At 46.6% G+C, this 14920-nt stretch overlaps 1 protein-coding gene across 1 annotated transcript; it reads left to right on the plus strand.

Moving 5' to 3' along the window:
• The first annotated feature begins 1058 nt into the window (after positions 1 to 1058).
• On the plus strand, positions 1059 to 14112 carry LOC149362827 (techylectin-5A-like). Its single transcript, XM_089568388.1, has 5 exons — positions 1059 to 1209; positions 3143 to 3285; positions 5056 to 5161; positions 6047 to 6214; positions 13829 to 14112. Exons 1-5 carry the CDS (start codon positions 1059 to 1061, stop codon positions 14110 to 14112), a joined length of 852 nt encoding a protein of 283 aa, XP_089424514.1.
• The last annotated feature ends 808 nt before the right edge of the window (positions 14113 to 14920 follow it).

Raw genomic sequence — 14920 nt, forward strand, 5'->3', positions numbered from 1 at the left:
ACTGACTGCTCTCATACCTAAAATCAATCTGTTTTACCACGTCGGAAATAATGCTTCGGCGCCGCAAAGTCTTTTTCCGCGAGAACAGTTGGTCGTTATATCCATGTATTACGTGCGGACTGGCTACTTAATACAATATAAAAAGTCTTTATTTCAACATCATGATGTTAGGAGAATTACTCCCTTCCTACCAAAAACAGCGGCAGGAACAGTGCACAGATGACAACGACAACAAAAGGTAACCATGAAGATAGATGGATACAGAGAGGGTGGAAAGGCAGGGATGTTAGTCAGAAAGGCAAACTTACTTAAACATACGAGGTGTTTCGGATAGACTTTCAAAAATTTTCAAATTTAGGATTTTTGGGGTAAGAATACGGTTTTTCAGCTTGGTGTTACCTGTGTTAGCGTACACTAAAAAACCTGTGAATCGTCTTATGTAGTAATCTGGTTAACTAATTTTTCATAATGAATTTTTTAACTAGCTGAGTTAAACGCGTAGTTATCTTTAGAAATTTGTAGCTGGCCGTTAGTAATAGCCACATCAGTTTTTAGAATTTTGAAAACGCGATTATCCTCGGCGCTGTGGCTCGAGAAAATTTAGCTGTATCATGCCAAAACACACCCGCTTTCGAAAAGCATACAGGCAAAGCAACCTTTCCAGTTCATGCAACTAGACAGCTTTCATACGACAACCTCACTGCTTTAGTATGTTTAATTTGGTCTCTTCCTGATCTCATTCCTCCACTACCTGGAGTACCAAAGGAAGCTACGACTTCAGAAACTCGTACCTTCTCTGAAGTATCTTTATTATAAGAAAAGAACAGTAGCGCAACCAAGACGAACACAAGAGAGGACCACGCAGGACTCTCTTGTGTTCGTCTTGGTTGTGCCACTGTTCTTTTCTTACAACATGCACCATCTAGCCCAACAAAAATTTCTTCTAAACTATCTTTATTACTGGCATTGGTTTCACTACTCCCCATTCTTGTGTGCAGGAGCTGTCCTCGAGGATTTGGTTCTTGCGATTCAAAAGCGTAGACGATCTCTGTGCAACAATGTCTTGGAGCATCACAGGGAGTAAGCTGCTGGTCGTGTTCGTGGCCTCGTACGCAATGAACGTGACTGCTGTTGGCTCAGTGCACAGCTCCATCGCCCGTGCAGAAGGGCACGTCAATGATCTCATGACAGCCCTCTCGGACATAAAGAGTGAGTCTTCTCGGTGGTATTCAGAGACGTTAGGTGCCTAGGTGCGGGTGAGGGAGGTAAAGAATTTCGGTTACAAGCAGTGGCCATTAATGGAGCCCCGGTGATTTACCTGACTATTGCCTTGTGTTCTACCGTCAGTGGGGAGTATTCTGGGTTGTCGACTGAATAAGGCATTTCGCACAAAATTCTGCTGAGGCAAATAACGAGAAAACGCCATCTAAGCGAAAAAATTGTTAGTGTGTAATGAGGCTTTAAAACGAGAACAGTGACCCGGACGGTAATGAGATGTCATTAACATCTAGATGTATAAGCTTCATGGTACGCTTAAGTGTGAAATTACGGTTGATTGCAACAGACAAAAGGGGAGATACATGCGTCGCGGACCACGGCCTCTGCTGAACCCCAGGCCATCCACATTTTTTATCCATTTTTTTGTCGTCTGAATCAATGGCGTGGTTAAGCGACAAAAAGGAGAAGATAAAAGTGTTGGCGCGATCTGATGTGTTTTTTTCTCACGAAACGAAGAAAGTTTTATGTTTATATATATTTCTGAAATGAACGCACTTTCTTGGAAGTACCACATTCATATGCTCGTAATGCGCTAGCAGAATATGTGCGAAGAAATAACGCAATAAGCACCAAGCTACAGGCGCAAAGCAGGAACCAAGGCGACCATTTCTACTTCACCACTGTTGCAGCTTCTTTACGTCGCTCACGCGCAGACTCTAATCTACTTTGTGGTGAAACAGTATGTGAGGTTGAACGACCGAAGTGACACATGGGACTGTGATGAAACGAGCAGCGCATAATAACCGAAGCGCAAGACAAAAAAAAAACAGGAAGAAATACAGGCCCTTTCCCATTCCACATCTGATTCTTACTAGGTAGCTGTGTTCAGACTATTGCAGAGCGACACCCTTCCTACCCTACTCCCTCACTTAGCATTCATCTGTTTGTATGACCCCTTGCCTGTCGCTGTTGTGGGGAGGATTCCTGTGTTTTGGCGCTATAGAGCTGAGGGCCCCGTTACGCAGAAAATTTGGCGTCGGCGTTGTGAGGCGTAAATAGGGTTGCGTAGGGTAGATCAGGCAGCCACCCTCGTACAAGAACCTATTTGGACAACCTAGGTCACGTGGCATTGTGGGGTCGTCAGAACCTGCCCATCGGATTGTGAGTAAACTAATCTTCCCTGCAGATGGCCGATAAATTAAGGTTGTTCGGGAAGACCAATTTGGTTCGCACAAGCCGTACCGGTGGCAACATCTTCCGTTGCAGGACAGTGGCGCTTACCTTAACCGCTGCACCATTGCTCAAGGTGGGGTATGAGGACTCCCAGGGACATATGAATGTAAAGTTGGATGACCGATTCCGCATATATGGGCATTAGACACCTTTAGAATACCGTGTACCGTGTTAGCGTTAGCGTTACGGGAGTACCGGGAGCCCGCGCGCAGCCAACGCGCATGCGCAGATCGCCCTGTCGGCGCAAGATGGGGCCATGTACCCGACAGCTGCGCGCGCGCGTGTAGCATCGGGACCAATCAGCGCGAGCTCAGCGGCGGTGGGCGGGCACCCGGTACTCTGGTAACGGTTACGGTAACACGGTACACGGTATGCTAAAGGTGTCTATTAACTCATTAATGCTACCGCGTCATATCCTTAATTAAGGCAGAGCTTTATTGTTCCCTGCAATTTTTTCACATGGAATACCAGCGTGAGCCACGAGCAATGTCTGGTTGACGACACGCGCTTTGTGGCCCTCGCCATTGCCTCGGAATAGCGGCTTTCCCCGTGACGTGGATTCTTTTTACATCAGTAAATCTTAGTTCCGCCGCTCAAGTCACGGAGTCTGATTTATAGCTGATATGAACAACAAAAGTTTTCAATGGCGCAAAATTGAATCAGCTTGTAAGTATGACAACTATGTTCGCAGTCAGAATGCGGCCGAAGCATTGCACCGACCTCTTGCACGCGGGTCAGACGACTAGCGGAGTGTACACAATCTTCCCCTGGGTGGATGCCGCGGCGGGACAGGCTGTGTACTGCGACATGGAAACAGACGGGGGAGGTTGGACGGTAAGTTGATCCACATAGCTACCTGGCTAGCGTCTGTTACGTTTACCTCTAACGCTTGCCCAAGAATTCCTGAGCTCGTTTTGCATTACCCAAGAGAAGGTGTCGTGCATCACCTGCTGTCGTGGCTCAGTGGCATTTGCCTGCCTGCCCACTCGAGGGTTGCGGTATCCAGCTTTGGCCGCGGCGGCCGTATTTCAAAGGAATCTGCGTGGATAAGAAGTCCGTGTGCTGTGCAATCTCAATGCACGTAAAGAAGGGAGAGCGGTCTAATTAATCTGGAGCCTCCAGCACGACATTTCTCATAGCCTGTGCCAGCTTCGGAGTGGTAAATACTTATGACATAACATAACGAAACAGAAGAGGGCGAATATGAAAAACACGTCACGACATAATATAACAAATACCCGGTGTTGTTGGTAACGATTGCCTTTGTGTTCATTTTATATCGCAAGGAAGTCTAGCTTGGCCGAAACAGGTATTCTCTATTCCCCTGTCTCCTAGAGACGGGCCACAATTTCTTCCGTTGGAGGCGGAGAAAATTTGTCGCTCGTGCACACTTTCCAGGCGTCACCGGCGCACGCATGACCCACTTTGTGCGTAAAATATTCCCCTTCCTCCTTGTGACTCGGTACGGAGAGTTCGTATCGCAGGAATGGATACTGAAGCTTTTTGAAGGTACGCGATACTATTAAGCACGAAATGCTTCTTGCTCCCTACATCGCTATGTTGAGACAAAAGTTTTCCTGAAATCACTGAAAACCTGCGACCAAATATCAAGCCGGACATATCCAAATACTTCCGAAATTTTCGATGACAACGATAGACAACAGAAAAAAAAAAAACAATCTTAAGGCTCGAGCGGGATTCGCAGCAGTGCCGGCTTCAATAGCATCGTCACAGTATTGCTATGACTCTCGTGCTGCTTTTTATGTGTACACAGTTGAACATGTTTATAACGAAGGCGAAGAGACCCCGTGATTTCTTCGTCATGGCTGTTACTTCGTTGTAGCAGTACATGACATTAGTTGCGACTGTGGACGCTAACAGTCTTACCTGCCACTGAGTATTCCGGGGACAACATAACTGGTGTTTAGCGTGCGCCCGATGTGTGTTGCTGGAACCTTAAAAACGCGCAATGAACGTCTATTATGTGGCCGCATATGCGTACACTAACCGAATAAGTCAGCCCTGTCAACAAGCACACTTGTTTTTCACAATCCGCACGTGCTTCAGAGACAAGAAAACGGGTCTTGGAGGAATAACGCCGTAGAGGACTAAGAGAGACCTACCCAGAATGCTTATTCCCGCTTTATAGGTGATCGAGGCGAGACGCGATACTCGTTGTGATTATAATTGCCAGACATCTGACGACCACGTGGGCCAGAATACTTCTTCGCATGACAGACTTGTATTGAGGGAAATGCGTTCGCCTGAGCGGAGGCTACGATGATGCCCGCCAACTGATCAGCGCAACTTGTTTTGCGTCGTTTGGTCCTTGGATGCTTGCACCAACTCTCGACATCGAGGTAGTCTAGAAATGTTTACTACGTAAGGCGCTTTGCTAAATGATATATCATGTTAAAGGTTTCTTACGTCATATGCAATTTTACTGGATAAAACTGCGATCCCTGAAGTTAGTGTTTGTACTGCTTCGATATATGTATTTGCTTGCTTCTTCCGCGGGATGCGGTACCCTGAGCTTATCACGGGTGTTCAGGGTTTTAGAGCAACAATACGGCAGTATTATCCTCCCTTGGTGTGTTTGCGCAGGTGATTCAACGGCGTGGCCAGTTCGGCAATGCTGTCTACTACTTCTATAGAAACTGGACAGAATACGCCAGTGGTTTCGGCGATCCAGCCGATGAATACTGGATTGGTAAGAAACTGCGGACATGCATTTCACAAATTTTCATCGGGACTCAGACAAAGCAGAATGTCACGGTGATTAGGAATCACCAGAACGAAAAAAAATCGAGTTAATATATCAATCACGTGGTGAAACAAGACTTGCAGGTTAGACATCAATGTCCCTTCGTGGTGGCCCAGAGGATCTGGCGTTCCATTGCTGGTTTTAAGGTAGCGGGACCGAATCCTATGCTCAGTGTCATCATTTCATCATCACCATCATGTAAAAAATGCAAGAATGCTGGAGTGTTATGCTATGCCAGATCAAATTAAGTACCATGATGCGTTTTAAATTATTCTGCTACCATACACGGGGGCCCTCACAGACGATGTGTCTTAAGCGCCGCTGACATAAGCATTGTTACACGTCAATCCGCGGTTGTTCGATTTAAGTGCTCTTCGTGCCTAGTGATTAAGCGCTTTCTGAGATGAGGTGAAACTTGCGCGGTGCAAGTAATGTTATAGGACATGAACGTAAATATGCTTGACATCCTGTCTGTGTGGTTGCATTGGAAAACATCACGCTTTTCTGCGTGGTAAGTGTGTCTGTATCAGGGCTTCTGTGCATCAGGTTGTTAAAGAAACGAGAAAGGAAGCCTTTCTAGGAAGCGAGCTGCAACGGACTTCCCTGTCTGAATTCGTATAAGGTGAAATGCGGCCTTCTGCCCAAATATTTTCAATTAATCTATGGAAGTGTTTTTTTTTTGTTGCTCCTAGAGAACTCGGGAGTATCACTCGTCTAGGTGCTTAGTGCTTATGGTGCAAAAATGCGATTTAAAACAGCGCGTCACTTATTGCATTCAATTGTTTTTGTCTAACATTTACAACTACTTTCGTCATGGTTCGTCACTCGCAGGGAACAACGCGTTGCACGCTCTCACCTCGGCTCCCACTGACATGGAGCTGAGAGTTGTGCTCCGCAACCACACGGGCGATACAGCCTCTCTTGGTTACAAGAGCTTCCGGGTTGGCAGCGAAGAGGAACTGTTCAAGCTGAAGCTGGGAGAGTTCGTTGGTCCGAAAGGTATGTCAAGCCAGTCACTTCGCAGAAATTTCTTTATGGGTACAAATAGGAAGCAACGCTAAAATGTATCTAGCTGCAGGCACCTAGCCAAAGAAGGGCTCGCTCTCCACTCTCCGAAATCGAGCCCATCCCCCTCATCCCAGCATCATTCCTCCTTAGCAATGTAGAGTGGAGCAGGAAAGGAAAGCGCAGAAAGAAGACGGGAAATACGCGCGTAGCAGGAGTAGCCGATACAAGCTGTTTCATTCGCCCATGCAGGGAATGAATAAACTCATAATTATAAATCGAAAGAAGTTGGTTTAATGAAGTTTAGAATATCTCAACCCAGCTTTGATTTCGCGTCATTACCACGCTCTGCACGTATTCCCATTCCTTGGATGCCTATGTCATTAAGCAGAGGTGGGGTACAATACAGGAACGAGGCCCGCTGGAAACTTGTAACGGTCGTCCCGAGGATGAGCCGGAAAGGCGGGACGCAGTCCCCCGCAGAGGGCATCGCGTTATCGAGTTTTCGCTCAGCCTACAGAAGTGATGGAAAGCATGCTGCCAGAACTGAGAATGTCCTAGAAGCCGCGGCAGCCGCGTTTTGACAGTGGTCTCCCGGAGGTATACCGGCCTCCCGGACGCCTGCAACATATACTCAGCATGCGGTCCTTGCGAATAAATTTGGAGATAAAGCGTTCTATTGCAGAGTTATTTGCACATTGAAAGGAGGACTGCTTTTTACACCGCAGTTTAACACTGACTACTGTTTTAAGTTCACGGCAGACGATCGAAAGGAATTATTACTAATTGGCTATCTACTGCTCTGCTAGTTGTATGCGTTTTTGAGTTGGTCATTATTCTTTGTGTCTTTTTTGTGTGGCTCAATTTGTTGAAGGCAGATGTTTTATGTCTCTCCGCATGATTCAGTGCGTTACGATGAATGGCTGTTAGATACAGCAAAGTAAAATATTGTAGCCCACCTGAAATAAATAGTTCCCGCGTTTGAAACTTAACAACATAGCATGCAGATGCCGGTTTACCACTAAGAGCGTCGATACCAGCCTGCCAGCGTAAGCCAAGTCCAGTGTTACTCCAATATATTTGAAGGAATATGTTGTTGATGTAAGCAGTCATTCGTAATTTTTTATGCATGGAATCAACTAATTTTTTCCGTAAATCGGATTATGTGTGCTTATTTTTGTTGACGTTGCTACTTTTAGAAAGTCATTAACGTATACACCTGCGTGTACCTGCGTGTACACCTTGGAGAACTCCAGTAAGAGCAGGCTGCAGACAGGAAACGGTCCTCAGTGACAACCTTGACCTGCGATCATTTCGGTAGCTGGCTGAATGTCGAGGGTTCTGCCGCAAAAACATTAGCTCTGCAGTTAAAGGAGAAAAAGAATGATAGCAGATCAGGTGGATTAGCTGAACCGAAATCCATGCTCCTGCGCGTAAGAATTCTATACTATCAAAAACTTTTTAACCATAAAATGCTTTTAGCTCCCGTTGTCGGCAGTGTGGTGACGTCACGCCGAGACCGAGAGCCATCATCCGGGCACTGAAATCCACTCATCCGGCACTGAATTCCACTCATCCGGGCTCTGAATTCCACTCATCCGGGCTCTGAAACGATAACATCCGGGCACCTTACGAGACTTCACGAGATTCAACGAGACTCTCTAAGCCCTCCTACGGGACCGGCATACAAGCGCTGGTTGCTCTTCAAACGAGCCACAAAAAATAACCGCTCCCAGTGTCTTCTCAGTGTTTATCCAGATATCAGTCGAGCTCTGCATTTGATAATGCACGGAATTATAATTTTCGATTTCTAATAACGCGTGCAAAAAGCACATATATGCCACAATACGCTTCGTTGTCATATGTGATCTGTTAGGGACTTTGAGCGAAGGCCGCTTAGAGAAAGAGGGGAGCTCCAGGGCGAGAAAGGCTTTCGGCTGAAAAACTGCTTTCGCGCGCTCCCCAAGGATGGCGCTGCGGTCCTACACTCACGCATGTAAAAGACCGGCCGCAGGGCCTTCATGCCCTTTCCCCCTCTGGCAGGCAGATGTATACACGCTCGCGGAGTATTCGAACGCGCTGCATATACATTCTTCTCAGGCCTGCGTCTCGTCGTGTCGGCGTACGCTTCTGCATCGTCCTGGATTTCATTGCCGCCACCGTCACAGCTGCTTAAGCCTAGCAATGGAGCCTGTGTTAGGCCCGTAAACATTTCATGCATACTCTACTCTCGGTTACGGGAGAGGCGCAATTTTTTTGTATAGAGTAAAACTATTTTTTTTTTCAAAAATAATCTTAACTGCAGTCAAAACTGAAATAGGTCAGTAGATGGGCGGATCTGAACAGATGGCATCTTTAAATATTCGAATAAGGTTTGCAAACTAGACTGGTGACGGATATGTTGACTTGTGGAAGAAGTGGCTGAAGAGATTACAGAATCTGGGAGTTGAAGTATGTTATCCTTGATTAGTCGCTCAAAATATCATCCGGTCCAGTAGCTTTGCTAACGAGTGCATTAGAAAAGACGAATAATATTTCATACTCCTACACTGCGCTTATCACTAACCCGTTGCAGATTCTGCCTGGTAATTCTAGTTTGTTGGTCAGGTACTGAAAGCACTTACGTAAGGATAGGTATATGTTAGCAAAAAAAAAGCGTTAAACGTTTCAACAGTGTGTTCGTTAACATTCTCCGGGAAAAGTTTTTTGAGCACAACAAGTGCTCCTGTCTTTCTCTGTAACCTTCTGAAATCTCCTAGTGCTCGGGCTGCCCGCTTAGTAAGCCGCCTTGCACAATACTGCTTATTCATTGCCCTGAATGCAGCGGTAGATACCTTCGCAGCACAGTAAACTGCCAAGTACAGTATTTGTTGTCTTTGTGATGCCGCCATTTTCGATACCAATAGTCTTGCTAGCTTCACAAGTCGATAACCTGGTTGTTCATCCAAATACATATTGGTGTTTTGTACGATAAATTGGTCCCTGCCTTGCGGAAATTGCTTAAAGCTCGGCTTGGGGCCAGTACAACGTGAATTAATTTGGTGTGAACACTGCCATGATAGATATCATCAGTATTAAGGAACAGAACGTCGTCCGGTAGTGGTTCGTAATGCATTCTGGTGAACTGCTTGTTCTAATTTGCTCGTCATGTTATCATTTATAATATAGACAAGAAGCGATATGCATGGGCAACACATATAGACCAAAACGTGTATGTGGCGTAAGCAAGATGCAGTGGCGCCGTTGTCACCAGCTGGGGTGACTGGGTAAAAGTGCGCGTGGAAAAGAAGGCTTAATTCCCATAGGAATGAATATAGAAGCAGAGGATTTAAAAACAGATTTCTGATTTCACAGTGCACCTATGATGTCGTCCCCTCATGAAGAACCATCAAATTCATCCCAGTTGAGATTCTGAAAGTGTGAAGCATCATTTCGAAGGCAATACAGTGTTAAGTGCAGGCAGAGATGATCCCCGGCTGGGGGTCCATTAAAACGGGATATTGGTCCATTAAAACATGTGTACGTAAAACTTTCAGAAATAGTTTTCTCGTTTCACAGATTATCCTTGCAGGCGGCTTATTGTCAACAGTCGGCGAGCGCTTCGAAGAAGTATGTGACAGAGTATGCTACGTCATTGAAGTACAGGTATATCTTTTTAAAACGCCACGATAAATGCGTGTCGTGCAGCCGGATATACTCCAAAAGGCGTTCTCTTCGCTCGGTGTTTCCACGAGGCATGCAAGATTCTCTTGTAGTCGGACGTTTCTCCTCTGCACGCTGTAATCCCTCGAGAACACTGCCGTTCATACGTATGCAACGTTCTCTTTGCAGGCTGTCTTGAAACATCAGGGTAAACGAAGCAGACGACCATTATACTTCCCACATGCTTTCTCGTGTCCTACATTTGTTCACTGATGCATTTGTTGTAACGAAACAGCCTAGAGGACATTACGGAAAAGCAGTTCTCAAACGCCATGGAAAGTGCACAAAATATAAGAAGAAGAAAGTGGACTGTATCATATGGTTTTCTTCTTCATGTCAAAGGCTGTGGTTTTAACCTCATTCAACGTTAGACGTAACTACTTTACTTCATCCGTACACTCTTCATAACTGTCACGGATAAACTGCGCTTATGCTGTGAAGGGTGTTGTAAGTTCAGCATTTATGCCAACACTGGACGAATTGCTTTTCTTTAGAGCAGCTTTAGGTCACTGAAAGCGCATAGTAACTTCGTGGTTAATTACAGCAGTGCCTTAGTGACTTCATTTTGCACTTTGGCTCTTCACCGCCAAGGCCTTTGGTGAAGTCCGTAGAGGCGTCACTGTTTTTTCCAGCCACTCATAAAGAATTCGGCATGAAATTCACTACGATTAAGAAGCAGTCACGAAATAATGAAATTCCAGAGCAGATGGGCAGTCGACGTGCTAAACCATGCAGCGATTACACTGAACGTTGAAAACCCCCTGCATCTTATAGGAAACGCTTTAGACCAACGTAGACGGCATACGACTGCTTGGTGCGCTCTGTGGTTCTGTCCACAGATACGGCGTTCTTTTGGTTGGCAGCCGTCGGCGGTATCACCGACGGCGATGCTTGGTCCCTCACCAGGCCTTTAAAATCCGGGATAGGCTACGTCTCGAGGAAGAAGATAGTGCATTGTCTTGTTCACACGTGCCGCCAATTCAAACGGAAGACCAATATGTGCAGATCGCTGCTGGAACGAATGCCTGCATGAAGAAAGGGGCGCGCTAGGACGATATAGATGCGTTGGTTGCTGTGCCTGCACTGTCAGCCTCAGTATGTCAGCGATCTCCTCTTTCAGTCACCAAATAGCTAACAGAACCGTCAAAGGCTTTCAATAAGCGTTAGCTAAACGATGTAAGTATGTACAGCATGGGTGTGACTGTGGAGACTCTAAAAAGGAGAGCCCCGCCGCGGTGGCGCAGTGGTTACGGCGCTCGGCTGCTGACCCGAAAGGCGTGGTTTCGATCCCGGCCACGGCGGCCTAATTTCGATGAAGGCGAATTTCCGGAGCCCTTCACTACGGCGTCACTCATAGCCTCAGTTGCTTCGGGACGTTGAACCCCAATAAACCAAACCAATCTAAAAAGGAGAGATAACCTCAATAGCAAAGGAATATTAAAAAGGATCTTTAAAATGGTCGAAACAATAGGATTTTAATGATAAATCTAGTGGCGTGAATGAAATGTACAGATACCGTTGGTAACTCTACAAGGAGTAAAGAAAGCCTTAGGTATAACGTAAAGGCGGAAAGCTGGTGGGGATGGATTAGGTAACTGCAGATCAGCTGAAGGAAGATTGTGCTCGAAAAACTTTCCAACCTTTCTAGACCATTTCATCTAGGGCGCCGCCATTTTGGGGAGGTGACGCCGTCTATGTTCTGTTCTTGTCTCTAGTGCCATGCTGGTATGCGCACTCGCATTTGTGCTGCGCCCACGGTGCAGTACGGCGGCGTCGCAAACTGGCGTTTCGGAGCTTCTGTTTTTTTTGTGTGTGTGTGTGTATGCTAGAAAAGTGCCTGGGTGACGGGAAAAGCTTTCCGAGCAAGACTAGCGCCGTTTGGTTTAGTGATGGCCGGAACTTCATCGGATTATGGAGCAGGAGGCACTTCCACCGTCGTTCCGAATTTTGAACAAAGGAAACGAAATTTGTTTACGAGTTGTTTGTTTGCTCTAGTGCACAGCAACGGTCGCGCCGCTATCTACGACGGCGGTCGAAGAAACGACACAGGCAGCCGCCAAGCTTCTTTTATGCTATCTGATTGAGTTAGATAGACTACGATTACCAGCCAGCATAACAAAGTCACTTCATGAATGTTTACGTTAGCCGCACTTCACTTTGCTTAAGTGTGCGTGGTGCGCAGACGCGAACTGTATTGTTGGACCACTTACGGTGATGAATTTCTTTCGTGAAAGCTGACCCGTATACACTTCAATATTTCAGGCAGGTACTACAGTGCACTTCTCAGCGAGGTACGCATCGTGCCAGGTTCAGGCGTTTGATGCCTGGCGTCCTCTCTGCGTTTCACCTGGTTATCACTTCGAGATAAATGCTCGCCTACGAGCAGGTATAGGGGGTAGGTGCGAGAATGTTTACTAAGTCAGAGCGTACAGGCACCGAACGAAAGCACTGTCTACGCTAGTTGACATCGCGTATGTCACCGTTGCTTGCTTGGGGGCTTGGCCACCGAGCGAGGGCGAGCAATGGTCGTTCTCGCTGCCTCGCCACTTTTTTTCACGTACGTGTCCACTCTTCACTAGTCGAAAGAAAAGTGTTGCGGCCCTAAATAAATCTTCGCGCTAAACAGAGAAGTTAGATGAGAGGTTGCATAGGTATTTGCCACGCGGCAGTAGAAATTCGCCACGCCACCCGCAGCTCGATTGTGGTTTGGTGAGCAAGCGCGTTTGCGGTCGTCGTTAAGCACGCTCCGCGTCTTCACACAAGCTTTTCTGACTTTGGTATCTTGACAACTGGTGCAGTGAGCACGCTCTTTTGCTTCTGCCAAGGCCCGATTGTTCGCGGTAACAACACTGCTGCAACAACATTGCTTACTCATCAGTGCTGTAATATCGCTTATCATTTGCTGTTATATTTAGCATGCAACAAAAACCTTGGAGATGTTTTTTTTCTGCTTAGCTGAGCTATATACTTCTATTGCTCTGATTTTGTGGCCTTCATACTTGTCTGCAGGTCACAAGCTGTACAGGCATCCAAGTGTTGTCACTGACTGTAGTGGCCACACGTCCGGAGGCCACATATCATTTTTTATTAGCTGGAGAAGAAAGCATGTGACTTCAAGGAGGCACAAAATCCTCTGTTAACGCTAGCCAGCCAAAGACATCGCTCGTCTTAATGTGACGGAAAGCAATGCAGATGGAACAGGTCGCAGCCGCACTGACGCCGCGGCTGTTCATGCTGTGCACATGGCTCTGCGGCTAGTTTTTTCCGCTTGCGATATATGTTGGTGCAGCCAACAACAGCGCAGTGGTATCCTGATGACCTCGGCTCCCGATTCATGTTCACAGTCAGCGTCAAAGCACGCAAAAGCTGTTTTCTCGTGCAAGAGACAGCAGGACACGAACGTCACTCAACGCGTACCTCGCCGCCCGCGCATACCAGGAGGAGAGGAGGAGGAGAAGCGGCGGCGCGCGCGCGCCGGTTCGAGGCTATTTTCCTCCTCGCGCCGGAAACGGTCCATACGTAGCGCATTATGACCTCGAAAATACCGGAAAGAACCTTGAAAGAATTCCAACATCATCTAAGTGGTAAGAAGGGAGATGTCAAGGACATGAAAAATTACAAGCCGAAAAACTTGTAAGTTGTTTAGGGCTATTGACTAAGGTAATCGCTAACTGGATAAGATTAAGCTTGTATTTCAGTGAACCACACAATCACGCTGGCTTTCGCAAAGGCTACTCGACATCATACCAAATTACACCTGCGTACGCCCACACAACCTAACTCCGTGAAGTGCGTAAGTGTGCGTGCGTGTTTGCGTCTCGGTACTCGTGCCCTTATGATGCTTATATGTACCGCTGCTTTGTGTGATGATTTTCTGTAGGTAGTGATGCAATATGTTACCTGCAGGCTGGAATGGACTGTCCCTGGGCGACAACTGCTACTTCAGTACTTTCGACCAAGACAATGATCACGCATCGTTCAATTGTGCCATCTCGTTCCGCGGAGGCTGGTGGTACAACGCTTGCCACCAATCCAACCTCAACGGCCTTAACCTGAACGGCAAGCATGACAGCTCTGGCGACGGCATCGAGTGGTGTGAGCGAGGAGACCAAAATATCTTCTACTATTATTCCTATCCCAGTGTACACATGAAGATACGTCCAGCTGAATCACATGCAGTGGTCAAGTAGCTCCCTGTAGGAGCAGCGCAATTGTATTTAGCCTGCAAGCGTCCGAACGATTGAGGACTTCTTCCCATGTGCTGGAGGCTCTCAGCCGTATTCTTTTGCGAGCAACGTATCATCGATATCATTACAAGTTCATGATTTGCAAGAATGACACGTAAATAAAAGCAAAAATGGATGTTCGTTACTCCAAGTGACAGTGATTTTGGAAGATTTCTTGTGCTGTCGCACCGCACGTTTCTGCACTGGTTATCTATCAAGCTGCATGTTTCTGGAAGTTTCACCATTCCTGTGCACTTAACAAGGGGAGGGCCGTTGATAGGGGCTATATCAGAAGCCTATATGTTGTTGTAGCACCCTTCTTGTCTTCATTTTTATGCAATGCGGCTTTCAAGAAATAATTTATATCGGGTTTTATTATCAATTTGTTCGCATGGCACAAACTTCCTCGACGCAGTTTTGTGGCCATTCATTCACCTCGAACACAGGTGTTCTGAAACACCCCGTAGCATGAAGTTACGAACTATAGCTGGAAATAAAGCTCCTTAACCTCCCTACCTTTCCTAATTTCTCTCTAAAACTGAAACACCTGGCTTTAATAAAGCAACTGAGCACATTGCTGCTGTAAAATCTTAAATGTGGCTGCAAACATGGATGCAACACTACGCAATATCGCACAACGATCGCTGAAAATATAAAAAAAAAACATGTGTTGATACTAGATGCGGCTGAAACCTCGGTGAGTTTGTAAGTATTCATTGCGACTCGACAGCGGGAAGGAGACAGGAGTGGGACGAAAGCAGAGACCTCATCG

Source organism: Amblyomma mixtum, chromosome 2 (genome assembly GCF_055824585.1).
Source record: "Amblyomma mixtum isolate Tamu chromosome 2, ASM5582458v1, whole genome shotgun sequence".
NCBI lineage: Eukaryota > Metazoa > Arthropoda > Arachnida > Ixodida > Ixodidae > Amblyomma > Amblyomma mixtum.